The sequence below is a fragment of the Megascapheus bottae genome, chromosome 7, assembly GCF_031878675.1.
Source record: "Megascapheus bottae isolate mThoBot1 chromosome 7, mThoBot2.hap1, whole genome shotgun sequence".
Taxonomy (NCBI): Eukaryota; Metazoa; Chordata; class Mammalia; order Rodentia; family Geomyidae; genus Megascapheus; species Megascapheus bottae.
The window spans coordinates 82,149,830-82,177,488 of record NC_143515.1 but is presented as its reverse complement, the minus strand read 5'-3'; the positions used below and the strand labels follow the sequence as shown (position 1 = coordinate 82,177,488).

At 53.6% G+C, this 27,659-nt stretch overlaps 1 protein-coding gene across 3 annotated transcripts; it reads left to right on the top strand.

Moving 5' to 3' along the window:
* The first annotated feature begins 142 nt into the window (after positions 1 to 142).
* Allc (allantoicase) lies at positions 143 to 26,497 on the top strand. Of its 3 annotated transcripts, none has more exons than XM_090337514.1 (13): positions 143 to 234; positions 7,701 to 7,810; positions 8,677 to 8,771; positions 11,948 to 11,998; positions 12,800 to 12,887; positions 13,647 to 13,772; positions 14,771 to 14,850; positions 16,520 to 16,652; positions 19,834 to 19,989; positions 20,502 to 20,575; positions 21,609 to 21,717; positions 25,353 to 25,477; positions 26,221 to 26,497. In XM_090337514.1, exons 3-13 carry the CDS (start codon positions 8,682 to 8,684, stop codon positions 26,425 to 26,427), a joined length of 1,239 nt encoding a protein of 412 aa, XP_090193640.1. In that variant the 5' UTR covers positions 143 to 234; positions 7,701 to 7,810; positions 8,677 to 8,681; the 3' UTR covers positions 26,428 to 26,497. The 3 variants fall into 3 exon arrangements, with proteins under 3 accessions (XP_090193640.1, XP_090193639.1, XP_090193641.1); XM_090337513.1 differs by having other exon boundaries at positions 26,200 to 26,497; XM_090337515.1 differs by lacking the exon at positions 19,834 to 19,989 and having other exon boundaries at positions 26,200 to 26,497.
* Positions 26,498 to 27,659: the final 1,162 nt, after the last annotated feature.

Genomic DNA, 27,659 nt, shown 5'->3' with positions numbered 1-27,659 from the left:
GACCTGCAGTGTCAGGGCCACACTTGCAGGAGGCAGCAGGCTTGCTTGATACAATGAGTCTGCAAGGGGCTGCCACCCCACCCCCTTCCATGACCCTTGTGACATCACACAAGCAAAGCTCCATCCCCACTGCTGGCCTCTACCTTCCCATAGAGCCAGTTCTGAGTACCAAAGGACCCTGGCTGGCTGTGGAGAGCAAGAATCCAATCCTGAGAGCTGGGCTCGGACCTCTGGGTGAGTGCCAGTCCATTTCCTGTTAGTAAACAACATGGTGGAAAGAGCAGGGTGAGGCAAGATTTCTGTCAACCTGGCCAAGAGCACGGGGGCCTTGGCAAAGTTGTGTGGGCTCCAGTGGGCCTCCACTGGAGCAGCGGAGGGAGGCCAAGGTGCTGTGAGGCTGGTGCCTGCTGTGATGCGTTTTACTGGTGACCTTGATCTTTAAAAGTATCCAAGCATTTCCAGGTGCCTGTGGCTCAAGTCAGCAATCGTAGCTGTAGAGGGGGCTGAAAACAGGAGGATCACAACTGGAGACACGCTTGAAAAACAGTGGCGCAATGGCCGGGAGTTTGGCCTAGTGGTTAAAGTGCTTGCCTAGCATGCATGAAGACCCGGGTTCAATTCCTCGGTACCACATACATAGAAAAAAGCTGGAAGTGGTGCTGAGGCTCAAGTGGTAGAGCTCTAGCCTTGAGAAAACCCAAGGACAGTGCTCAGGCCCTGAGCTCAAGCCCAGGACTGGAAAAAAAAAAAACAAAAAACAAAAACCAAAAAACAAGAAAAACAGTGGCGCTGAGCTGTGAGACAGAAAGCTTCTGAAAACTGTTTCTCAGCTCAGCGCTGGGTCCAGCCTGGGCCCGTGCTTGGCTGGGAGTTGCCTCTCGGTCATGAATCACGGGAGCTCAGTGGTAGTACAGGCCCGACTCCACATCCCTGTACTGGAAACCAAACCAAACCAAACCCAAGCCTTGGGCCACAAGGCAGGGGCTCTGTAGGGAAGAAGCACATAGCAGAGGACACTTCCTCATGCACTGGCCCTTAACCCCCAACTCAGCCTCAGCTCACTCTAGCTCTGTCCTGATGTCCTGATGTGAACAGTACTTCTCCTCCCCTCCTCCTCCTCCCCCCTCTTCCCCCTCCTCCTCCTCCCCCCTCTTCCCCCTCCTCCTCCTCCTCTCCCCCTCCCCCTCCCCCCCTCCCCCTCCTCCATTTGGTCCTGGGACTTGAACTCAAGGGCCTGAGCACTATCCCTGATCTGTTTAGCTCAAGACTAGTGTTCTGGGGGCTGGGAGTTTGGCCTAGTGGTTAAAGTGCTTGCCTAGCATGCACAAAGTCCTGGGTTCCATTCCTCAGTACCACGTACGCAGAAAAAGCTGGAAGTGGCACTGTGGCTCAAGTGGTAGAGTGCTAGCCTTGGAGAAACCTCAAGGACAGTGCCCAGACCCTGAGCTCAAGTCCCAGGATTGGCAAAAAAAAAAAAAAGAAAAGGCTAGTGTTGTATCACTTGAGCCATAGTTCCATTCCTGGCCTTCCGGTGGTCAGTAGGAGAAGAGACTCTGCTGGGCTTTCCTGCCTCCTGAATGGCACAGGCATAGCCCCAGGTGCCTGGCAAGTCTGCTTCCTTTATTCCACTCCACATCCCGTACATCAGGCCTTCTTCACACTTTCTCTGTAATGAGGGTGGGACTTCTGCCTGCTGGGGTTCCCTGACAATGGGGAGCAAGAACACCCTCCAGGCACTTGGCCTTATTCATTTATTTTACTTTGCCTTATTTTAAGGTGACTCCAAAAGTGGACCAGCCGTGCCGGCTGCTTGTGGGTGCAGGGCTGCGCTTTGCTGTCTGTGGAGAGGCAGCCCTGCTCAGCACCGCGCTGCTGGCCACGGGGCACGGGCTGGACCCCGACCTGGAGCAGCTGCCTGCGGGTCTCAGTCCAGCAGGGCAGGAGGCGGTGTGTCTCCGGGGCTTTCCCTGAGAGGCCCACGGGGGAGGGGCGGCCCCTGCCCCACTCTGCCTCCCTTCCCTTTCTCTACTGGACAGTGGCTGCCTGTGTGTGTTTCTTTGAGACACTTTCGGGACAATGAGCAAGAGAAATGGGTGACATCGTGAGTTATGACCTCAACCCGCCTGCGTCCTTTCTTTTTTCTAAAAAGGGTGGCAGTTATGTGAGTCCCGAAAAGAGTGCAATTCTCTCTGGACAATGTCGCCCCTTCCCAGCCTGCCTCTCTCCTGGCTTCCTTCTTGAGGGAAGGGGCAACATTGTCCAGAACGAGGGTGGACGCGCAGAGCACCCCACGCTGAGCAGGTGGCCAGCACAGAGTGGCAGCGTGTGTGGCGAGGAGAGGAACAGACAACCCCGGTGTCCGGTCCTTCTCTCCCCTCGCGTGGTCTGGACCACATCGCCTGTGGCAGAAGTGGAGGGACTGTCATGGCCCCGCCTTGTGCTTCCTAGAAGGTCATTTTAGCCATTCCTTCAAAACGAGGTGGAAGGGCTGTGGACAGCGGGCAGAGTCAAGTTCACTCGACCCATTCTCTTCTAGCTGTGTGACTTGGGGTCCACTGTCCCAGGGTAGAAGCGGTGGGATCTCAGACAGGTGAACCACTGTGCAGGTAGGGAGTCAGGCAGAAGCCCCACGCAGAGCCCCACGCAGAAGCCGCGGTCACAGGAGGAGCTGTACCTCCTGTCTAAGGAGAATCTCTGCCAGGGGCTGTACTTCAGGGCAAAAGTCTCTTGCTGTGAAAGGAAAGGGGGGCTTCAATGTAACTTGAACCAAGAGGGCTCCTGTGGGCTTTGTCATTCAGGACGAGCCTGGCAGCAGGCAGGGTATGTGTAGTGCCCTGGTGTGTGGGAGAAGAAACAGCAGCTCCTGGGGCTCAGGCACAGAGGCCAGGACTCCAGCTCCGGTGCTCATGAAACAGGCAGGAAAGATGGCTCTTCTGCATCCGTCTCCCAGCAGGCAGAAACTGTGCCCCTCTCTAAGCAGTCTGCTCTGGTTTCCAGGCTGTGGTGATGGATCAGACTCACTGGAAGGGCTGGTGGAGGACTGAGCTCTGGTTCCCGGGCCTGCTGCCAGCCAGGCTTCTCTGCTCTCCTGCCCCTCTCAGGTCGGAAAGCCCCGCTGTCTGTGGCTGTAGCTCCTGTCTTTTGAACCTTGCTTCAAAGTCAGCTTTGATTCAGGCTCCTGGCTTCTGTGCCAGCTTCATCCAGCAGCCTTTGCCGGGCAACGCTTGGGGACCCGGGAATGGACAAAGAGCAGAAGAGCACCCGATTCCAACCCCAGAATTCCCTGGAGGCGGTGCATCCTTGTGGCATTTCGACGTTTTGTCCCCACCCTGCCCCTGTGCCTGGGCACGCACTCTGCTTGCCCCACTCTGCCATAGCCGGGAGGAGCAAGCTTGGTCCCCAGGACAGCATGGCAAGTGCAGACCATGGGGCATGAGGGTCTAATGCGGCCACAGTCTAGGGATAAGAGGGCAGGGGTCTGCGGTGGAGACAGGTGGAGGGAGGACGTTGACTGCAGTGTAGACTGCTGAAGAAGGATGGTGACTGCAGTGTAGACTGCAGGAGGAGGATGGTGACTGCAGTGTAGACTGGAGGAGGAGGATGATGACTGCAGTGTAGACTGGAGGAGGAGGAGGAGGATGACTGCAGTGTAGACTGGAGGAGGAGGAGGTTGGTGACTGCAGTGTAGACTGCAGGAGGAGGATGGTGACTGCAGTGTAGACTGGAGGAGGAGGAGGAGGATGACTGCAGTGTAGACTGGAGGAGGAGGAGATGACTGCAGTGTAGACTGCAGGAGGAGGATGGTGACTGCAGTGTAGACTGGAGGAGGAGGATGGTGACTGCAGTGTAGATTGGAGGAGGAGGATGGTGACTGCAGTGTAGACTGGAGGAGGAGGATGATGACTGCAGTGTAGACTGGAGGAGGAGGAGGATGATGACTGCAGTGTAGACTGCAGGAGGAGGATGGTGACTGCAGTGTAGACTGGAGGAGGAGGAGGATGATGACTGCAGTGTAGACTGGAGGAGGAGGAGGATGATGACTGCAGTGTAGACTGCAGGAGGAGGATGGTGACTGCAGTGTAGACTGGTGGAGGAGGAGGATGATGACTGCAGTGTAGACTGGAGGAGGAGGAGGATGACTGCAGTGTAGACTGGAGGAGGAGGAGGTTGGTGACTGCAGTGTAGACTGGAGGAGGAGGAGGATGATGACTGCAGTGTAGACTGCAGGAGGAGGATGGTGACTGCAGTGTAGACTGGAGGAGGAAGAGGTTGGTGACTGCAGTGTAGACTGCAGGAGGAGGATGATGACTGCAGTGTAGACTGCAGGAGGAGGATGGTGACTGCAGTGTAGACTGGAGGAGGAGGATGATGACTGCAGTGTAGACTGCAGGAGGAGGATGGTGACTGCAGTGTAGACTGGAGGAGGAGGATGGTGACTGCAGTGTAGACTGGAGGAGGAGGATGGTGACTGCAGTGTAGACTGGAGGAGGAGGAGGTTGGTGACTGCAGTGTAGACTGCAGGAGGAGGATGGTGACTGCAGTGTAGACTGGAGGAGGAGGATGATGACTGCAGTGTAGACTGGAGGAGGAGGAGATGACTGCAGTGTAGACTGGAGGAGGAGGAGGATGACTGCAGTGTAGACTGGAGGAGGAGGAGGATGACTGCAGTGTAGACTGGAGGAGGAGGATGATGACTGCAGTGTAGACTGGAGGAGGAGGAGGATGACTGCAGTGTAGACTGGAGGAGGAGGAGGTTGATGACTGCAGTGTAGACTGGAGGAGGAGGAGGATGATGACTGCAGTGTAGACTGGAGGAGGAGGATGACTGCAGTGTAGACTGGTGGAGGAGGAGGATGATGACTGCAGTGTAGACTGGAGGAGGAGGAGGAGGATGACTGCAGTGTAGACTGGAGGAGGAGGATGACTGCAGTGTAGACTGGTGGAGGAGGAGGATGATGACTGCAGTGTAGACTGGAGGAGGAGGAGGAGGATGACTGCAGTGTAGACTGGAGGAGGAGGAGGATGACTGCAGTGTAGACTGGAGGAGGAGGATGATGACTGCAGTGTAGACTGGTGGAGGAGGAGGATGACTGCAGTGTAGACTGGAGGAGGAGGATGATGACTGCAGTGTAGACTGGAGGAGGAGGAGGAGGATGACTGCAGTGTAGACTGGTGGAGGAGGAGGATGATGACTGCAGTGTAGACTGGAGGAGGAGGAGGATGACTGCAGTGTAGACTGGAGGAGGAGGATGATGACTGCAGTGTAGACTGGTGGAGGAGGAGGATGATGACTGCAGTGTAGACTGGTGGAGGAGGAGGATGATGACTGCAGTGTAGACTGGTGGAGGAGGAGGATGATGACTGCAGTGTAGACTGGTGGAGGAGGAGGAAGTTGACTGCAGTGTAGACTGGAGGAGGAGGATGACTGCAGTGTAGACTGGAGGAGGAGGATGATGACTGCAGTGTAGACTGGTGGAGGAGGAGGATGATGACTGCAGTGTAGACTGGAGGAGGAGGAGGTTGATGACTGCAGTGTAGACTGGAGGAGGAGGAGGATGACTGCAGTGTAGACTGGAGGAGGAGGAGGATGATGACTGCAGTGTAGACTGGAGGAGGAGGATGACTGCAGTGTAGACTGGTGGAGGAGGAGGATGATGACTGCAGTGTAGACTGGAGGAGGAGGAGGAGGATGACTGCAGTGTAGACTGGAGGAGGAGGAGGATGACTGCAGTGTAGACTGGAGGAGGAGGAGGATGACTGCAGTGTAGACTGCAGGAGGAGGATGGTGACTGCAGTGTAGACTGGTGGAGGAGGAGGATGATGACTGCAGTGTAGACTGGTGGAGGAGGAGGAAGTTGACTGTAGTGTAGACTGGTGGTAGAGGAGCATTGTGACTGCATTGTTAATTGGTGGAGGGAGGACGTTGACGGCAGCTGGGTCCTGCATGGTGTGGTGTGGTGGTCGTGCTTTCTGTTTGTAAGTGAGCACAAGTAAGTCCTGCACCCTTTCGGTGCAATGCAGACTTTCCTTTCGTTTCAGTCACCTCTGCGCCAGGCCCAGCTTCGGCTCCACCCAGGGTCCCAGGAATGCAGGGCACCTTAGGGCTCCTGCAGGAGGGCGGCCGCTCTGGGAGCTGTGTCTTCCAGGCCTGGGGCTGTGGAGCCAACCCTTCCACAGGTCTGTGGTCCCAGCTTTGCACCTCATCTCTGTAGGGTCCTTTCCCCTCCTGGAAGCCAGGGGCACTGGCTGGCAGCGGGGCTGCCCAGGGTAGCTTGATGGTGCGGTCCCCTAGGCTACAGTCTCTGGGGCAGAGGAGCCCTTTCCTCCTTGGTGATGGCCCCGGACATCCTGAGGAAGCGCCCTGCTCTCTGAGGCCAGTGGGCTTTGTGGAAAGCAAGAGGTGAGGGTGTTGGAGCCGGACACCCCAGCTTGCTGAGGCCTGGTGGGTGGGTTGCCGCCCTGTCTCCTCCCTGCACCGGTACATCCAGAAGGCGCCACCTTCTGTGGCCGGTTGTTGAAACGCTGGATGTGCCACATGGCGATCCACAGCTGCTCCCGTGGCAGCTGGCACCCCCTTGATGCGTTCGCCACTTCCGGAGACAGGAGGGGTGGCTGGGGTGGTGAGGCACGGAATTGTGAATGTTAAAGTTCACATGTCACACGTGGCACAGAGTGTGACTACAGAGCAGGTGGCACCGCGGCACTGAACTCATGCTCATGCTGGACACTGAGCCCTTGATGGGAGGTCTCTCCCCGCTGCTCTGGAGGTGGAGGAAGGGAGGGCGTGGTTCTAGGCCTCCTGGCGACATTAGCAGGAGCCACATGACAGCAAAACAAAGGCAAAGGGCTGGGGTGGTGGTCGGTGGTTAGAGCACAAGTGTGAGTGCCCAACAGCCCCACCCCAGACAAGGCCTGGTGGACAAGCCAGGAGAGGCCAGGGAGAGGGCGTGGTCCCAGGGAAGGCATACCCCTGGTGGGGATGGGGGCGTGGTGGGGCGTGGCCTCGGCGAGGGCGTGGCCCAGGGAAGGCATACCCCTGGTAGGAAAGGGGGCGTGGCTGGGGGCGTGGCCTCAGTGAGGGCGTGGTCCCAGGGAAGGCATACCCCTGGTGGGGATGGGGGCATGTAGGGGGCGTGGCCTTGGCGAGGGCGTGGCCCAGGGAAGGCATACCCCTGGTGGGGCTGGGGGCGTGGCCTCGGCGAGGGCGTGGCCTAGGGAAGGCATACCCCTGGTGGGAATGGGGCGTGAAGGGGGCGTGGCCTCGGCGAGGGCGTGGCCTCAGGGAAGGCATACCCCTGGTGGGAATGGGGCCATGTAGGGGGCGTGGCCTTGGAGAGGGCGTGGCCCAGGAAAGGCATACTCCTGGTGGGGATGGGGCATCGAGGGGGCGTGGCCTCGGCGAGGGCGTGGCCTCAGGGAAGGCATACCCCCCGTGGGGATGGGGTCGTGAAGGGGGCGTGGCCTTGGAGAGGGCGTGGCCCAGGAAAGGCATACCCCTGCTGGGGATGGGGACGTGAAGGGGGCGTGGCCTTGGAGAGGGCGTGGTCCAGGAAAGGCATACCCCTGGTGGGATGGGGGCGTGGCGGGGGCGTGGCCAAGGCGAGGGCGGGGCCGGGAAGGTCAGTCCCGCCCGTCCCCGGCCAGGCGTCCAGTGGGCGGCAGTGAAGCAGCGCTGCCTCGCCCTGGTCTTCCCGGAACAGCTTGCGCAGCGGGGCCTGCCCTCCCGGGGGCTTCCAGGAGAATGAGAAGTTTAAGCACCTGTTTCTCGGGAGTGGCCGCGCGTGGTCTCTAGCCAGCAGGCCCGCTGAAGGTGAGTGGGCTCCGCCGGGGGGCCACAGTCCAGCCCACCTGGGGCTGTGTGGAGGGGAGCAGCGCCCGAGGCTGCGGCAGGCCCGTCCCGGGGGCCGAGGCTGCGTCCCAGGGGCCGAGGCTGGGGCAGGCCCGTCCCGGGGCCGAGGCTGCGGCAGGCCCGTCCCGGGGGCCTAGGCTGGGGCAGGCCCGTCCCGGGGGCCGAGGCTGGGGCAGGTCCGTCCCGGGGGCCGAGGCTGCGTCCCGGGGGCCTAGACTGGGGCAGGCCCGTCCCGGGGCCGAGGCTGCGGCAGGCCCGTCCCGGGGGCCGAGGCTGGGGCAGGTCCGTCCCGGGGGCCGAGGCTGCGTCCCGGGGGCCTAGGCTGGGGCAGGCCCGTCCCGGGGGCCGAGGCTGGGGCAGGTCCGTCCCGGGGGCCGAGGCTGCGTCCCGGGGGCCGAGGCTGGGGCAGGCCCGTCCCGGGGCCGAGGCTGCGGCAGGCCCGTCCCGGGGGCCGAGGCTGGGGCAGGTCCGTCCCGGGGGCCGAGGCTGCGTCCCGGGGGCCGAGGCTGGGGCAGGTCCGTCCCGGGGGCCGAGGCTGCGTCCCGGAGGCCGAGGCTGGGGCAGGTCCGTCCCGGGGCGAGGCTGCGTCCCGGGGGCCGAGGCTGGGGCAGGTCCGTCCCGGGGCCGAGGCTGGGGCAGGCCCGTCCCGGGGGCCGAGGCTGGGGCAGGCCCGTCCCCGGAGGAGCCGGGCGGGGTGAGGGCTGGCCCTGGCCGGTGGGCCGCTCCGCAGGGCGCAGGACCGGGCCGTCCGGGGTCTGGAAGCCCGGCGCCTCCCTCCGGTCCTCTGCACGCAGCCCCACGTCCCGCTCCCGTGTTCTCGGTCCTAGGAGCCATGGCTGACACTCCCAAGGAGGGGAAGCTGACCAGGCTGCTGGACTTCACCCAGCTGGTGGACATGGCATCCGAGGCCGTGGGCGGCAGGGTGAGTGGCACCTGCGCACCGGATCCCCAGGTGGGGCCCGGCCAGCTGCGGGGCCCCAACCCCAGAGGCCGAGGCAGCCGAGGGCAGGCCTGCCCGCCAGAGAGGCCGTCACCCTCAGATCCCGCCATCAGACCCCGGCCACCTGAGAGGAGGAGGGCTGTGTGCTGCCCCTGCTCTTCCCCCGTTTATCTCCCCCTCCTCCCACTCTTCCCACTCCTCCCCCTCCTCCTCCTCCCCTTTCTCCCTCTGTTTATACTTGTGAAGAGATCCCTCATCACTCTCTATGGTCTTTACAGAATGGAGCCAGTAGCTGTTTAATCACTTACTTACATGACGATTAATTTCTTTTTTTCAGAAAAAGCCAGCCGTTCTGGGTTAAAACCAGATCTAAAATTGAAGTATCTGCTTAGAAACTGGGCCTCAGTGTCCCCTGGATAGTCACAAAATCTTAGGAATCTCACCCTCATACCAACTGGAAAATTTCCATCTCTGACCTGAATACAGTGCTTTTGATCCCACAATATTGCAAGATTTAGACAATTTCAATTTCTTCCGGAGCAGTGGTGAAGGGCGGTCAGTTTCCGTAGGTTCAGGGTTTATTTTGCCTGTCCTTCTGTGTCTCTCCATTCCTTTCATCTCTGCCTCCCAGCCACCTCCTCTAGGAAGGTGACATTCCTTGTCTTATAGTTGAATCTCCCTCTCTCCCTCTCCCTCCCGCCTACCCCCCACTGGATTGGAGATCATTTATTTCTTTATTGTGATTAATAGAAGGGTTACATTATATTCACCAGAGAGAAGGTGCATGACTTCACACACATTGATACCCTTTCTCATAACATGGTCCCCATTTCCCTCCCCCCTCCCCCCACTCATCTTGATTTCCCCCCTTCCCCATCCAATTTCAAATAACCAATTAAGCACATATAAAATATATCAGATAACAAGGTGGAATACTGTAACAATATGAGATAACCAAGGGATGGCAAGAGATGAGAGATAACATAGTACATTAAGGACAACAATCACTCATTATATGGCTTTTGTTTCCTTCTCCTGGAGGTCCTTACATTTAGTGTCATGCTATTTGGCCTAATGTCTCTAGATTTTGTTCTATTGTAAATCTCTGCTGGGAGAGCCCAAGGTTTCTACTGACTCCCTGTCTTTCCTCGAGAGCACCCACATTCTGCTGGATTGTGCCCCTTCTTTTCTGCTTGTTTGTCTGCTCACCTGCTTTCTTGCTTCTCAATAAAGCTCTGCCAGGTTTTCTAACCATCATGACTTGTTTTGCATCTTACTACTCCACCCATTTACTCTGCCTCTTTTCACAGGCCCTGGAGACTGAGGCCCGACCATCTAATGTACTCTGTTAACAAAGATATCTAAACAAATTCTGTTTGTTGTCAAAAATTTTAGACCTTGAGTTTTGCCTTGTTTTTTCGTTTGGTGTTGCCTGTTTTTTTTTAGCATTTACCGTGTGGTTCCACCATACAATGGGCAAAAATGTATTTTGCCACTGAAATTCCAGAAAATATATGACTGATTTTCATTTTTTAAAAATCGCGGTGCACCTTAATGTTCAAAGTGCATAATGTTCAAAATAACCTCATCGTAATACACAAAAACTGCCATGAGCCGTGCGCGGTGCTCTCACCTTCATCCTAGCTTCTCAGGAGCTGAGATCTGAGGATCGAGGTTCAAAACCAGCCTGGGCACAAAAGTCTGTGGAACTCTCATGTCCAGTTACCCACCTGAAAACAGGAAATGATGCTGAAATGGTGCTGTGGCTCAAGTGGTAGAGCACTAACCTTGAGCTGAAGAGCTTCCGGACGGCACCGAGGCCCAGAGTTCTAGCCCCACGACCAACCAAAAAAAAAAAGAAAAGCAAAACGGTTCAAAAATATTTTTTCAGCTAAGATCTCATGTAGTCAAAACCAGTCTCGAACTCACTATGAAACCCAGATCGGCCTTGAATTTGACTCCTTCCCTCCCTCCCACCACTTGGGTGGTGTTCTACCAGGTATTCATCTATACCTCTAACACTTTCTTTCTCTCTCTCTTTCTTTCTTTTCTTACTTTCTTTGCCGGTCCTGAGCTCAGGGCCTGAGCACTGTCCTTGGACTTTCTCAAGGCTAGAGCTCTACCACTTGGGTCTCAGCACCACTTCCGGCTTTTTTCTGTGTGTGGTACCAAGGAATGGACTCTGGGTCTTTGTGCATGCTAGGCAAGCCCTCTACCACTAGGCCACACTCTCGGCCCGACATGTACTTTTTGCTGGCTGTTTTGGAGATAGAGTCACGCCGACTTGGGCTGGCTTTGAGCAGTTATCCTTTGGCTCTCTTGGTCTCTTGAGTAGCTAGGATTGCAGGTGTGCGCCACAAGCTTTTGGCTTCCTCTACGTCTGGAGTGCTGGGATGACAGGAATGCATTGCCACACTCGGTGCTCCTTAAACTGCAGTAGAGTAGCAGAATCGCTGAGAGCTTGTTCCACTCCAGGGGCGAAGGCTCAGGTGCACCCAGAAGAGCAGGCCCAGGCCTGGCCTGAGTCCCACACACTTCCAGACCACAGACGACCTTCAGACTGGCACTGTGACCATGCCAGTGGCCACTGCTGGGGCCGTGGGTACCATTTCTGGCAGTCCTGTGTGGACGGCGGTCGCCCGTGTCCTCCAGGGGCAGGGCTGTGGCAGCCAGCTCCTTGGAGTAGAAGGGCCCGCTTTACCCTTTGGGCTTCCGAGCTGGTAGCCGAGCCTGGGTGCTGTGTCCAGGGCCAGTGCTGCCCGGTTCCCGCAGCATGAGCTCGCGCCCATGTACCGACGCCCTGGGCGTGGCACCCTCCCCCCACCGTCTCAGACCTGTGTGACGACTGGGTGAGGCTGACAACCTTCCTGCCTCCATGTGGCACAGGTGGCCTGGCCGGGCTGAGGTGGAGCCCTGGCTCTGTTTAGAAAACAGCCACAATGCCCAGGGTTTCTTTCTCTCTCTGGAGAGAGGGAAGTTAGCTTGCTTGTGAGAGAGAAGCCAGTGCCACTGGCAGCGCTTGAGAGGGGAGGCCGGGAGGAAAGGAGCGGGGAAGAGGGAACCCAACCCTGGACAGCTGTGAGTCCTAATTCACAGCACTTCCTAGTGTGTGGCCAGGGGGACGCGGGTGGTTCCATCTCCACCTCTTCCTTTGTTAGATTTTATTCGCGACCGATGACTTTTTCAGCCCTGCGGAGAACCTGCTGAAGGTAGGGCCCCAGGGCTCTGCCATGGGAGGGGTGGGGAGTGGCGCAGCCTGGCCGCCCTGGGCCGGGTGTGGAGACCTTGCTGGTCCTGCCAGCTGGCCTGGCTTCTGGACTGATCCCGTGTGTGGTCTGCAGGGAAGATGCTGTCCGGGTCCTAGGGCCCTTGGCAGGCAGGAGGCCCCCCCCCCCATTCTGGCCCGGCGCCGTCCAGGCCTTGCACCACGATGGGTAACTTGTGTGCTGTGCAGTGGAGCTGCTGGCCCTGGACGGGGAGCCCCCGCCCCCCCCCCAGCTGCCCATGGTGGGCTTTCCCCAAGCAGGGGACCCGACACAGGCAACCCGAGACCCTCCCCACACAGCCCTCCCCCCATGCACCGCAGCATTCTGGGTATCTGTGCCCTCCAGAGTCAATTGGAGCCCCAGGGGCCCTAGCAGGGGGCTGGCAGCTGGGGTGCACAGGCTCAGCCAGCCTCTGAGCCTTGGACTGTGCTCGTGCCCCGTGGTGGGTGGCATGTTGGGAGTCTGCTGCTCTGCCTGTCTGTGCCAGCACCCCCCCTCCGTCCTTTGAGGAATGCAGAGAATTGGTGTGTGCTGGACCCTCCCTGAGCTGTGGTCGGTTCTGTGCCCCGAGGCCCCACCCAGCCACATGGCTCTGAAGTAGATGGTCAGGGGTGGGACAGCTGGGCATGCAGGTGGGGGTTGGCTCCCCGAGGTTCCTGGCTTGCGTGGGCTGTCTGTCCCTGTGGGACACAGACTTGGGATACTTCGAGCCGGAGTGCTCCAGAATGTTGTGCTTCTTTCCAGAGCACCAGCCCGAGCTTCAACGAGCACGAATACACCGAGTTTGGGAAGTGGATGGACGGGTGGGAGACCAGAAGGAAAAGGATCCCAGGTGAGAGGCTGCTGGCACGCAGGGGTGCTCTGGGGTCGGCTTCAGCTCGGGCTCCCAGGGCCCTGACGTGCCAGGTGGGCACCTGAGGTGGGGGTGCACAGGGAGGGGCCACGGAGTCACCGCAGGCTGGGAGGAGGCTTGGGGCGCCGGGTCCCGAGCATGAGAAACGTGGAGTGAGGGCTGTGGACGGGAGAGAAGACCCATGGGCTGGACCCTGGCCAGCCTCTCCCACGGACCCTGAGGCGCTCCAGGGTGGTAGATCTGTCTGCAGGCAGGGCTGCACTCTGCCCGGCTCACACGGCCAGGATCGCGGGCCAGGAGCCGAGGCGCTGCCCTCAGCCAGCCCTGGTTATGCCACTCGCACGCTGGGTTCAGACATCTCTGCTTGACCCCTGGAAGTGAGAAAGCGCTCGTGAAAGTGAGCTCGTGCTGGCACTGGCTGGTCACTCTGCTTGCCTTTGACGACCAGTCTTTTAAAGACACTAGATCCTGGAAGGCCTTCTATTTCTCTAGTACTTGATGAAGTAGTGAGTTCTGGGGACTGTGGACCTTTTCCAGAGTAGAATCAATCTGACACGATTCACCCACCACCCTTCTCCCCACCCTCTTCTCCCCGGCAGTCTCAGTTCCCGGCTCCCTAGTTACAATCGAGTACGCAGTGCGTCTGTGTCTGTGCATCAGTGAGCCTGCCTCCGGCTCTGCCCCCCCTCCCAGCCCACCCCCTCACGAAGCGCCCCCTCCCCTCCCCCCGGCACACAGGTCACGACTGGTGTGTGGTCAAGCTGGGGATACAGGGCGTCATCCAGGGCTTTGACGTGGACATCTCTCACTTCTCGGGAAGCTATGCCCCCCGGATATCAATTCAAGCTGCGAACGTGGAGGACAGTGAGTTGGGACCCCTGGCCCTGCATGCAGACTGGGGTAGACAAACTTTCCCGGCCCAGCCCCGCTGTGGTTCCCGTTAGACATCCACACGCCAGCAGCATGCTTGCATGACTGCGTGGAGCTTAGGAGTGGGTCAACCCAGCAGGGCAGCCTGGGACTCGATTTCCAACTTAGGGATGCTGGTGGGTCTGCTGCTGTGGAGGCCTCTCCCCGAGGCCGCCTTTTGTGCTGGGACGGTGGAGAGTGAGCTGTGCCTGGGGGCTTCCGGCCCTGCCGTGTGGCACGGCTGTGCTGCTGTGCTGTGCCAGCTGCCTCACGGGGGAGATGAGGTCTGCGAAGAGAGGGGCGAGTGTTCAGAACAGGCTTTGTTCTGTGTCTGTGAATTCTGGACTTAGCGAGTTGTGCAGGCTCCGTATGTTAGAGCTTGTGATTTAGAGCCAGCTGGAACTGCGGCCATCGGATGTGAGATGAGAGTCTTGCTTATAGTTTTTACATTTCTTTCCAGTCCTGAGCCTTGAACTCAGGGCCTGAGCACTGTCCTTGGACCTTCTCAAGGCTAGAGCTCTACCACTTGAGCCACAGCACCACTTGTGGCTTTTTTCTATGTATGTGGTACTGAGGAATCGAACCCGGGTCTTTGTGCATGCTAGGAAACCACTAGGCTAAATTCCCAGCCCCGGTGTTTACATTTTTATGTGTTTTTTGTGTGGGCTGGACTGGCCTTGCACTGGCTGCTTCCGGTCTCTGCCTCCTTCCCAGACACTGGCATGGTAAGCATGCATCACCAAACTCAGCTTGTCCTGCTTTGAAATGACAGGGACGTGCTTTGTGTTGAGGAAGCTCAACCACTGTGCTGTCACTTTGATCCGCTGATTCGGTCAGTGTGGTAGTGACATCTTCAATGCTATGGGGCAAAGGAAAATTGGGATACCACTCCCCAAGTGAGTTTCCTCTCTTTGCTCTTGAACTCTGATCTTGTGTGGTGACTCTGACTTCAGACAAACTCCCAGAAATCCCAGCCAGAGGCATCAGGACAGGAATGGCAGCCACAGTGGAAGAGCACGAAGCCATTGCCAAGGTAGGGTATGTTCATGAGGACACGAGGCTGACTGGTCAGCAGGGACACGGCCCCGCGGGCCTGGGCGGGGGTCTGCTCGGCCCTGGCCTCTTGGCCCGGGCCACTTCCCTAGCTGTGGACAGTTTGCCCCATGTGAGGGCAAGCCTGGCCTCAAGAGCCTGGCGCTGTGCCAGGTGCCCCCGGTGGACTGAATAATCTCAGGAGGCATTTATCTTCCCAGCAATGTGACAAAGCGACTTTTGCACGTGTGCCTGATAAACTTTCTAAGATCAACACTGAGGCTTGTGTTTTGGCACCTTCTGCTGTTGTTGTTTATGCAGTAATTCATTTGAACGGTGTTAAACAGTGTTGCTCTCTGGTAGATAGGGAAGAGAGATCACGGCACCCCCGGCAAACGGGTACGCTTCTGAGAGGTGCCGACTGACTCACGGCCTGGCCCAGCCAGCGTCCCCGACCTCCGAGTCCAGGGAACAGCCTGGGTTTTCCCATGGTGCTCACATTTGTCTAGGAGCTGGCATGGAAACACCGTGAGGTTTCTGAGGTTGTATCCTTCATTTACAAACCAGCACCCCCATGTGCCATTTCCATCAGTGTGTGGGGGAAAATGTCCAAACAGCCTCGACTGGTTCGTTCATTCTTTTCCTTCCTTCCTTCCTTCCTTCCTTCCTTCCTTCCTTCCTTCCTTCCTTCCTTCCTTCCTTCCCCCCTCCCTCCCTCCTTTCCCTTCCCCTTCCTTCCTTCTTCCTTCCTTCCCTCCCTCCCTTCCCTTCCCCTTCCTTCCTTCCTTCCCTCCCCTCCTCTTTCTTTCTTCTCCTCTTTCTTTCTTTCTTTCTTTCTTTCTTTCTTTCTTTCTTTCTTCTCCTCTTCCTTCCTTCCTTCCTTCCTTCCTTCCTTCCTTCCTTCCTTCCTTCCTTCCTTCCCTCCCTTCTTTCATTCTTCTCTTTCTTTCTTTCTTTCTTTTTTCTCCTTCCTTCCTTCCTTCCTTCCTTCCTTCCTTCCTTCCTTCCTTCCTTCCTTCCTTCCTCTCTTTCCTTTCCTTCCTTCCTTTCTTTCTTTCTTTCTTCCTTTCTTTCTTCCTTTCTTTCTTCCTTTCTCCGTGCTGGTCCTGGGGCTTTAATTCAGAGCCGGGGCACTGTCCCTGTCCCTGAGCTTTTTGTTCAAGGTTAACACTCTACCATTTGAGCCATAATTCTGCTTCTGGCTTTTTTTTTTTTTGCTGGTTCTGGGGCTTGAACTCAGGGCCTGGGCACTGCCCTTGAACACTTTTTGCTCAAGGCTAGCACTCTGCCACTTGGACTACAGCACCACTCCCACCTTTTTCTGTATATGTGGCACCAAAGAATTGAACCCAGGGCTTCGTGCATGCTAGACGAGCACTCTCCCCCAGGCTATGTTCCCGGCTCCTAGTTCTGGATTTTTGGTGGCTAATTGGAGATGAGTCTCATAGGCCATCCTGCCAAGGCTGGCTTCAAACCGTGATCCTCAGATCTCAGCCACTTGAGCAGCTGGGATGGCAGGTGTGACTGCTGGTGCCCGGCCCCTCGTTCATTTCTATTCCAAAGCCTTGCTCTTCCCTGTGCTCCCAGGGATGCCTGCTCGGGGGGTGGGGGGGGTCCGGGGTCCGTCGTCTTCTCCAGGAGATCACTCACACTTGTGTGTTCACTGCCAGCTGAAGTCTGAAGACTGGGATCACTTGGTTCCCAGGACAGAGCTCAAGCTAGGAAACCCCGCCTCCAGCCACAACTACTTCCTGGTCAACTCCCAGCACAGATGGTCTCTGGTGAGGCTCAACGTCTTCCCAGGTACTGCTGCTCCCAGTCCTCCTCACCACCATCCGTGCCTGTGTCTCTGACGTGTTCTGTTTCTACCTGTGCCAAGGAGCCCTCGTGCTCCCCTGATCCCTTCTGTAATATTTCCAGGGTATCTTTGATCCATTTGAGATTTATTCCGGCGCATGGTGATATATAAGGATCTCACTTCAGTTTTCTGCGTGTGTTGAGCCAGTGCTGCCAGCACCATTTGTTGAAGAGGCTGTGTTTCTGCTATCCTGTGTTTTGTGGATTCTTTCTATGGTTATTTCTGGTCGTTAATTCATTTATTTCTGATTTAATTTTAGTTGTTTTCATCTGCTGATTTAGGGTTTGGCTTCTCTTTTTCAAGGAGTCTAAGGCGCATCATTGAATTGATGGTTTGAGTAGGCACAGTGGCTCACACCTGTAATCCTAGCTACTCAGGAGGCTGAAATCTGAGGATCACAGTTCAAAGCCAGCCTGGGCACTAAAGTCTGTGAAAACTTTTTATCTCCAATAAACCACCAGAAAACCGGAGGTGGTACTGTAGCTCAAGGGGTAGGGAAGTAGAGTTGAAATGCTCAGGGACAGTGCCCAGGTCCAGCCCCACAACCGACAGTAAATAAATAAATGGTTTGAGATTTCTTCAATATGTTGATGTAGGTACTCAGAGCTATACGTTTCCCTGCCTTTGTTGTGTTCCCAGCAGAGCTGGTATTTTGTGTGTTTGTTTTTGTTAAATATCAACATTTGAATTTCCATTCTGATCTCTTCAATGACCCACTGGCAATTCAACCATGTTTTTCACTCTCTGTGAGTTAGAGAATTTTCTATGGTGGCTTCTGGTGTTGAGCTCTAATTTTATTCCATTGTGGTCTGACAGGATACAGGGAATAATTTCAGAATTTCCAAATTTGCACAGATTTTCTTTGGGGCCTAAAGTGTGATCTCTTTTGGAGAATGTTCCATGTGCTGCTGAGAAGAATGTATATATATTATGGTGTTGCTGGGTGGAATATTCTGTAGACAGTTGTTAAATCTCGTTGGTTTAAGCAGTTGTCAGTTCTGAGGTTTCTCTGTTGAGCTTTCTCCAGGTTGATCTACCCAGAAGCAACATTGATGTATTAAAATCACCATCCATCAATGTGTTTGGTTTTATGTGCCATTTTAGGGTAAGTAGTATTTTTTTTTTTGATGAAGTTGGGTACCCTGGCATTTGGTATATATTTAGCCTTGTTTTAGCCTCCTGTAGGAGAAATTCCTTTATTAGTATGTAATGTCCTTCTTTGTCTCTTCTAATTTTAATTTGAATCTATTTTATCTGATACTAGTATTTCCCAGTCTGGTCTATATGTGGGGTCCATTGCTTGATAGATTTTATTTCAGCCTTTCACTTTCAGATTGCTTTGTTTTTGTGGGAAAGATATATCTTTTGAAGACAGCAGATGGATGGATCTTGCTTTTTGATCCAGCTAGTCAATTTTTGTTAACTGGAGAGTTACATACATTAATATTTACAGTTAGAAATGAAAAGTGTTTGGTAGTTCCTTCCATGTTATCTACCTTCTTAGGGGCTGTGCCTTGTCATTTCTTACTATATTTATCTGATTCTCTTGTAAGGGGCCATTTCTCTGCCAATATCTTGTTTTTGTTGGTTTTCTATGTGTAGTATGACTTTAAGTATCTTCTGTAATGCTGGTTTGGAGGAGATACTTTCAATTTTTCCTTGTTATGGAAGGTTTTTATTCCTTGCTTATGAAGGAGAGATTATTTGGGTACACTATTCTTGGTTGGTAGTTGGTTGTCTTTGAGGCATGTTCTTTTTTATTTTTTTCTAGTCCTGAGGTTTGAACTCAGGGCCTGAGCACTGTCCTTGGACTTTTTCTCAAGGTTAGAGCTCTACCCCTTAAGCCACAGCTCCACTTTTGGCCTTTTCTATGTATGTGGTACTGAGGAATTGAACCTGAATCTTCATGCATGCTAGGCAAGCACTCTACCACTACGCCAAACTCCAGGCCCAGCATTGCTCACTTTTCAAAAAGATTTCTTCCTTTTTTTAAACTCAAGGCCTGATACTTGTCAGGAAAGTACTCTGCCAGTTCAGCCATGCCCTCATTCTGTCTTTGCTCATTTTTTGCCAGTCCAGAGGCTTGAACTCAGGGCTTGAGCACTGTCCCTGAGATTTCTCAAGGCTAACATTCTACCACTTGAGCTACAGCACCATTTCCAGCATTTTTTGTGTATGTGGTTCTGAGGACTCAAACCTAGAGCTTCATGCTTGCTAGGCAAGGACTCTACCACTAGGCCAAACACACAGCCCTGTCTTTGCTCACTTTTAAGTTGAGCATTTGTGTTTTATTATTGAGCTGTGTTAGTTCTTGCTCCTAGCTGGCACTCTACCACTTGAGCCACACCTCCAGTCCAGGATAAGTTCTTTTTATGTTCCAGATCCTAGACCCTTATCAACAGAAGACATGAAAGCCTTTTCTCCCATTCTCTGAAGTGCCTTTTCACTTTCTTGAATGGTGGTTCGGGGCATGACAAATAATTTTGATGAAGTGTGAAATGCCTGGTCTCCCACTGCTCCACTTTTTTCCTGTTATACCTGGGAAATCACAGTTGAATTCAAAGCTGTCAATAATTTCCTCTGTGGTGTCTTCTACATATTTTATAGACAAACATCTTTCATCAAAGACCAGACCTTTGATCTTCAGGTGTAATGGTGTTAAATTTTGTAGATGGTGTTAGGTAGGCATTTATTTCTAGACTGTTCTACTTTGCTAGGCTTTGCCAGCACTGCCATCTCAGTGTCACTTTGTAGTAAGCTGTGAAATTGGAAAGTATGGCGCTTCCTCAGTTTTACTTTTCCAAGATGGTTTTGGTTGTTGGGGACCCTTTGTGGTTCCGTATGTTGGAATTGCCTTAGGAACATTGGTGAAGGGCCCCGGGGTCTGGCAGAGCGCCCTGCCTCTGCAGACCAACTCAGAGTGTTGCTCCATCCACGGATGCGGGAGGTTCTCCCCTTTGCTGAGCTTTCAGAGAGCAGGTTCTACACTTCTTTTCCTAGGTTTGGTCTTGTATTCTGAAACACTGCTGAGTGCTAACGCCTAAGGTGGAGTATTCAGGATTCTTTTGATATCCACAGCTCGGGGCTCACCACAAGCACCCCGAGGACATCATCTTTCCTTTGTAGATGGTGGTATCGCCCGCTTCAGAGTGTACGGCACCGGACAGAGGGACTGGATTGCATCTGACTCCACCAACCCTGTGGACCTGGTGGCCGTCGCGTTTGGGGGCGTCTGTGTAGGATTTAGTAATGCACATTTTGGGCACCCAAATAATATGATAGGTAAGAGGGTACCTAGGGAGTGGCTTTGGTGTAGAGGCTCATTTAAAATTCATGCGCTGCTTCACCCACCCCACCCCCTTTTTGGGTGCCTGTCATGGGGCTTGAATTCAGGTCCTGGGCATTGTTCCTGAGCTTCTTTTTCTTTTTTTTTTTTTTGCCAGTCCTGGGCTTGAGCTCAGGGCCTGAGCACTGTCCCTGGACTTTCTCAAGGATAGAGCTCTACCACTTGAGCCTCAGCACCACTTCCAGCTTTTTTGTATGTATGTGGTACCAAGGAATCGAACCTGGGTCTTCACGCATGCTAGGCAAGCACTTTAACCACTAGGCCAAACTCCCGGCTCTGAGCTTCTTTTTCTTAAGGCTAGTGCTCTACCACTTGAGCCACACAGGCCCTTCCAGCCTTTTCTGTGAAAGTGGTACTGAGGAATCGAACCCAGGGCTTCCTGCATGCTAGGCAAGCACTCTACCACTAGGCCATGCTCCTAGCCCCACTAACCCATTATTTCCTGCAGGTGTTGGCAAGCCCAGATCGATGGCAGATGGCTGGGAAACGGCGAGAAGGCTGGACAGGCCCCCGGTGTTAGAAGTAAGGAGTGGAAGTGGGGGTTTGCAACCTTTCTCTCGTGTTACATCAAGGGAGCCTCTCCGTGTTCTACCTTCTTCTACCTTCTTCTGTTCTCCACATTTGCCAAATTTCCTGTGGTGTTCCCACTGCCCTTTCTGGCACAGTGGCTCTCCGTATCAAACCAGACATCATAGTGTAATAAAATTTTCTGAGTATATGCTAGAGATTGGTTACAATCCACAAAATCCCTTTTCCAGTCTGGATTTTAACTCACCGCATGGCCTCAGCCTCCCATGTGCTGAGACGACAGGTGCATGCTGAATGAGACACAGCCTGGGTGAGTTGGGGCTCAGACATCCAACTTGGTAACTAATTTAAAGAAGCAGTGAAGGCAAAGCAAAACAGCTTTTAGTTTGCAAATGTCAATGACACTTACAAATGCCCATGTATTACAAATGCTGGGATGAGCTGTGCCTGGGGCTTTCAGAGGTAAACAAAGGCATTCTCTGACCTGGAACAGAGGTCTGGAGGCAGAGCATGGGTCAGATGGGAGAGTGGCCTGAAAAATGCCCACTGTGAGAGGTCAGAAGATGAGAAGCCCTGCGGGATGGTCCTGTAATTACTCAATTATCATACTCCGTATGAAATCATTGACACAGATATCAGAAAAGTTTGTAAGACCTGTTGGGGTTGGGTGCTGGTAGCTCATGCCCGTCCGAGCTACTCAGGAGGCTGAGATCTGAGGATTGAGCTTTGAAGCCCATCTAGGCAGGAAACTCTGAGACTTATCTCCAATTAGTCACCAATGAAGTAGAAGTCAAACTGTGGTTCAAGTGATAGAGCACTAGCATTGAGGAGAAACACACAGTACCCAGGCACTCAGTTCAAGCCCCAGTACCAGCACACAACAAAACCTATCGAGAACCCAAGGCACCCAGCCTCTAAGGAATGACAAGCAAAGACACAAGAAATAAAGAGCTCTTTCCCCAGCTGGGTTTCAGGACAGGCTGTTGTGTCTAGGTGCACTCACCTTTTCAAACTCTTTGGGTTCCAGAATGACGAGAAAGGCCTCCTCCTGGTTCCGGGTTGTGAGTGGGCAGTTTTCCGACTGGCACACCCTGGAGTAATAACTCAAATTGAAATCGATACGAAGTACTTTAAAGGTAGGTGTGGAGCCAGAGGAAGAGCCTGGTGAATGTAGGCATTGTAGAAGAGACGTGTTCCATTTGTCCCCAGTGGGGGGAGTGGGCCTTCCACTCAGGACCGAGTCCCTTGGACTTTGGAGTTCATTACTTTACAAAGTAACAGCCTGAAGGTCCTCCAAGATTCCAGCATGCTGTGCTCCTTTGGCCCAGTGAGGGAAGGGCCCAGGAGAAGAGCAGGGCAGGAGTCCCTGGCCACTGACAGGTGACTTTTCTGAGTCCTGGATTTCGTACTCGTGAGTGGTTTCTTTATTGAATGGTGGATGTTCATATATATATATACATACACACATACATACACATACATATTTGTTAATTGTATAAAACTGAGTTTTATTGCAACATTTTCATAATACCTGTGACATACTTGGATCATGTTAACCCATTACCTTCTCTAACCCCTCCTTTGTTCCTGTTCTCTGCTAATAGAGCAATGAATTTCAAATCTCTTCTCACTATATGACTTTATCCACTGTAATTATTTTATCAAGGCATAATGTTCAGCAAAGGCCAGGTTTGTCATTAGCAATGGAGGGTGTGTGTTCGGAGGACTGCATTTCAGATTTCATGTGTCTCTTTTCACTTTTCAATGTGGCTGACTGGAAGCTCATCCTCAAGGTAGGTGGCATGAAGGGTGTGTTAATTTTCTGTTTGTGAATGCTAACATTTGAGGGCGTGTGTGTGTGTCTTCAGGCTTGATCTCAGGATCTACTTGCTGTCCCTGAGCTTTTGTGCTCAGTGTTACACTCTACCACTTGGGGCCACAGCTCTACTTCTGGATTTTCTGATGTGAGATGAGTCTCACAGACTTTTCTACCCAGCTGGCTTCAAACTGTGATCCTCACTTCTCAGCCTCTTGAGTAGCTAGGGTTACAGGTGTGAGCCACCAGCACTTGGCACATTAAAACTTTTTTATTGTCGAGGTAATGTATAGAGGGTCTACAGTCACATTCATCAGGTAGTAGGTGCATTACTTCTCACACACTGATACCCCTTCTTATGGGCCGAGAGTTTGGCCTAGTGGTAGTGTTTGCCTTCTCATGTTTTAGTCCCCATTTCTCTCCTCCCACTCCCTCCCAATAATCTTGTTTTCCCCCTTCCCTTTCCTATTTCAAATAAACAAATAAACTTATATAAAATATACCAGGTAACAAAGTCAGATACAGTAATAACATGAGATTAACCAAAGGGTAACAAAGAAAAATAACATAGTACATTAAGAATGACAATCACATAAAGCTCTTGCTTCCTTATCCTGGAAGCCCTTTTATTTAGCCTCATCCTATGTGACCTTATGTATCTAGGTTTTGTGCTATTGTAATCCTCTGTTAGGAGAGTCCTAGATACGTAAGTATTACAAATGAGGGAAACCATGGAGTCTATGTTCCTTTGGGCCTGGCTTACTTAATAAGATTTTTTCTAAGTCTTTCCATTCCTTTACAAATGGGGCGATGTCATTCTTTCTGATGGCAACATAGAATTCCATTGTGTATAAGTACCACATCTTCATGATCCAATCAACTGAGGGACACCTAGGTTGGTTCCATATCTTCGCTATGGTAAATAATGCTGCAATGAACATCGTTGTGCTAGTGGATTTAGTAAGTCCTTGTTTCTGGACATTTGGGTAAATGCCAAGTAGTGGAATTGCCTGGGTCATAGGGGAGTTCTATGTTTAGTCTTTTAGGGAACTGCCATACTGCTTTCCATAGTGGTTGAACGAGTTTGCACTCCCACCAACAGTGTAGTAGTGATCCCTCCAGGCTGCATCCCCCCCCAGCATCTGTTGTTGTCTGATTTCTTAATCATGGCCATTCTAATTGCAGTGAGGTGGGATCTCAGAGTTGTTTTGATTTGCATTTCTTTTATGGCCAGAAATGTAGAGCATTTCTTCATGTGTCTATAGGCCATTCTTATTTCCTCTTCAGAGAAGTCTCTAAGTCTTTGGCCCATCTTTTAATGGGATGGTTGTTTCTCTGAAGCTTTGTTTTGGAGAGACTCATTTTTTTAGCTGTAGATATATTTTAGATATGAGGCCTTTGACTGTTATATGGTTTGTGAAGATCTTCTCCCATTCGGTGGGTTTTCTATTTAACTTGCTAGCTATGTCCTTTGCCATTCAGAAGCTCTGCAATTTAATGCAGTCCAATTTGTCCAAGCTTTCTTTAATTTGTTGTGTTTCTGGGTCTCTTGCACATTTTTAATATACAGTTCTCTGCATGGTTTTAGGTCACTTCATTTGGTAAGGAGTCACTAAGCCAGGCACCTTACCCGGCCACAGGTGATGAATGAGTGGTCCTCCCGATGCCTCTGGAGCGACGTCATGGCAGTTGTGTAGTGAGGAACCATGTCAGCGTCCACCATTAATGCTCTAGTACATTCCATTCAGACATACCACGCTTGTTAGTGTGTACACACCTGTGCGCGCGCACACACACAGCAGCTCCAGTCCTCTTCCATGTCCTTGGGTGTGTGTGGCCTGCACACAGCATTCATTCACCCAGCAGGTGGGCAACAACGGCTGACCTGCTGTGGGCCGAGGTCCTGCAGAATACCCATGGAATTTCTCCTCGCAGAGTGTGGGGCCTTCTCCAGGAGCCTCGGATCCAAGGAGCACAGGATCCATGAAATTCCCAAAAGACAAACCCCAGGGCTGTATTGCCTCGCGTGGAGCTCCACGCCTGCTGGCCTCAGGATTGCTTCCTATTGTTGATTTACAAAACAGGACATCATGGCAGAGTGCTAGCCTTGAGCACCATGAGGCTGGGACAGCATCCAGGCCCAGAGTTCAAGCCCCAGGACTGGCAGAATAGGATATCATAAGGAAGATACTCAGTACCAGAAATTCTAAGGCACTACTGAAGTGTGCAAGTCATTCATTCTGTAATTCAAAGTTTAACAAATCAAGCTCTAGAGGTAAGAATACTGTTCACTGAAGACTCAAGGGCACCAGACCATGAACATTCAGCAGGTGACTTATCTTCTGTGGAGCACACACACTTCTGTGTTGTGAGGCAATCTACATTTTTTTGTTGTTGTTGTTGGTCATGGGGCTTGAACTTTGGGTCTGGGCACTGTCCCTGAGCTCTTCAGCTGAAGGCTATTGCTCTACCACTTGAGCCACAGCACTATTTCTGGTTTTCTAGTGGTTAGATGGAGATAAGAGTCTCTGGGTCATTAGTGCCCAGGCTGGCTTTGAACCTTGATCCTCAGATCTCAGCCTCCTGAGTAGCTAGGATGACAGGCGTGAGCCACCATGCTGGGCTCAAATTATTTTCTCCTACATCACACTTTTAGCTTAGAAAGAACATTATTGCTACTGATATTCTGGCTTGAACCCAGGGCCTGATGCTTACTCAGCTTTCTGACTCACAGCTGGTGCTCTACCGCTTAAGTCATGCCTCCAGCTCAGCTGATGTGTAATTGGACATGGAATCACAGGAACTTTTCTGCCTGGGCTGGTGTTATACTAAGATCCTCCAGATCTCCTAATAGCTATAATTACAGGCAGGAACCACTGGATTCCCTACTTGTTTGCTTGGTTTTTGATCTAAGCTATGCTAGCATAATGCTCAAGTTTCTTTCTACCCCAACAGGCAATGCTCCTGACAGCTGCAGAGTGGATGGGTGCATCCTGACGACTCAGGAGGAGGAGGACATGGTGAAGAACAAGTGGGGTCTTCAAACCCACAAGTGGAAGCTGCTGCTTCCCATGACCAAGGTTTGTAGGTGGGGTGCAGTGTCAGGAGTGGGCCCTCAACCAGCTTTACAGCTCTGTGCGTGTGCAGCGCGCTTGGCAAGGCCTCTGTGCACTCATGCACACAGAGAGATGCACTGTCTCCCTTACTTGTGCACTCCCAACACACACACTTCATTATTAAACAGGAAAAATGGAAGCTGGGCACTGGGGGCTCACAGCGGTCATTCCAGCTACTCACGAGGCTGAGGTCTGAGGATTGCAGCTGCGTCAGCCCAGACAGGAAAGCCTGTGGGAATACCAAATAAGCTGGAAGGAGAGCTATGGCTCTACAAGTGGTAGCATGCTAGCCTTGAGCTCAAAAGCTAAAGGACAGTGTTCAGGCCCCAAGTTCAAATCCCAGGACCAGCACAAAACACACACACAGAGGTTCATATGCCAAGAATACATCAATGGAAATGTATTTCTGCTTCATATTTAACTAGTGGCACAGAGATCTAATGGTGTGACCACGTGAGGGGTGGATGCTCTTACTGTAACCATGGAAACAGATGACCTCTTTCACCTGTCCACATAACTACTGAAACAAGCAAGCATCCCAGGGCCCCCACGTTGGCATTATTTGGGACAAGCAGATCTCTAGGAGAAGCCAAACGGTTATCACCGAATACGTCCTTCAAGTCTAAGCTGTGACAGGCTAGGCTGGGGAGCCAGCCCTGGGGAGTCCCATGACCTTGCTCCCCCAGGACCTTGTCCTTGTCCCTCAGCTGTCCCCCAACCACAGCCACTCGCTGGACAGCCTGACTCCGGAGCTTCAGGACGTGGTCACACACGCCAGGCTCACCATCTTTCCAGATGGAGGGGTGAGCCGCCTCCGGCTCAGGGGCTTCCCCAGCTCCATCTGCCTGCTGCGCTCCCGGGAGAAGCCCGTGATGAGGTTCTCGGTGAAAGCGGGCTTCCGGGCGAGCCTTTAACCACCACAGCCAGGGCCGCCATGCAGCCGTCTGCTCAAGTCTTAGGAATATCATGGTTTAATAAAGTGGTCTTCCCATAGTCTGGTCTGTGTTTCCTGTCACCAGCACTCTGCTTGTGGCTTCAGTTGGGCTTGGCTGTATATGAAAATGACCTCGGGCAATCTTTTTGTGTTGGTTGGTCCTGGGCCTTGAACTCAGGGCCTGGGCACAGTGGTTAAGCATTTTTGCTCAAAGCCAGTGTTCTACCACTCTGAGCCATGGTGCCATTTCTGGTGGTTAACTGGACAGTCTCATGGACTTTGCCGCCTGGTCTGACTTCAAACTGTGATCCTGAGATCTCAGGGTTCTTTTTTTTTGGAAAAAAGGAAAAACCAAGACGTGATACTTCCATCAACACTGTGCACTGCCTGTATCTGTGAGACTTTAACTCCATCCAAAACATCAAGAAAACGTTCTAGACCCACCAGTGTCCTTCCTTAGAGGGTCTACCGGTCCTCAGGATTGGTCGTCACTCTTCCCCACGCCTGCACGCACTGCATTCCGCATGTCTCCCCTGGGGGCATCAGGCACTAGCAGTTCCCACGGAGGTGCAGGGACACTTGGAGGACTTGAGGGCCTAAGGTGTCAAATACGCCCTGTAATCAGTGAAAGGGTCGAGGCTCGGGGCGGTGAAGTCGCAGTCGGCGAAAACCTGGTTCTGGGACCACGGTGGTCCTGGTTCCTGCGCCCTGCGCCCTCTTCAGCAGTGGAGGGGTCGGTGGGTGGTCGGCCCCCCCACCCTTCCCATGTGGACTGAACAGGCCTCCTCTTCTGACCCACCTCACCTCCACTGCCCCTCACCATCCCCTCCCTCGCTCAGTCCTCACCCCCCCACAGTGCTCACAGTCCGGCCCACACTGGTCCTCCCGCGCCCTTCCCCCATCGAACCATGGCGCTCACGGTCGGGGTCGCACTGGACCCTCTCTGCCCTTTTCCTGGTCCCCCTCCACGGAGCTCGCACCGGTCCCCCCCCCCCGCCCCGCCTCCTCCCCAGCTCCCCCCCAGGCCCGGTCGCTCCCCCCCCGCCCCCCCGCCTGGCGGCCCCGCGCCCCGGCCAGGCCCCGGGCGGTCACAATGGGGCGGGCGCGTCAGCGGGCTGCAGTGCAGCAGCGGCGCGGCCCAGTCCGGCGGGGCGGCGGCGGCGGCGGGGGCGCCGGGTGCTGGGCTGGTGCCGGCCGTGCTGGGCGCGGGGC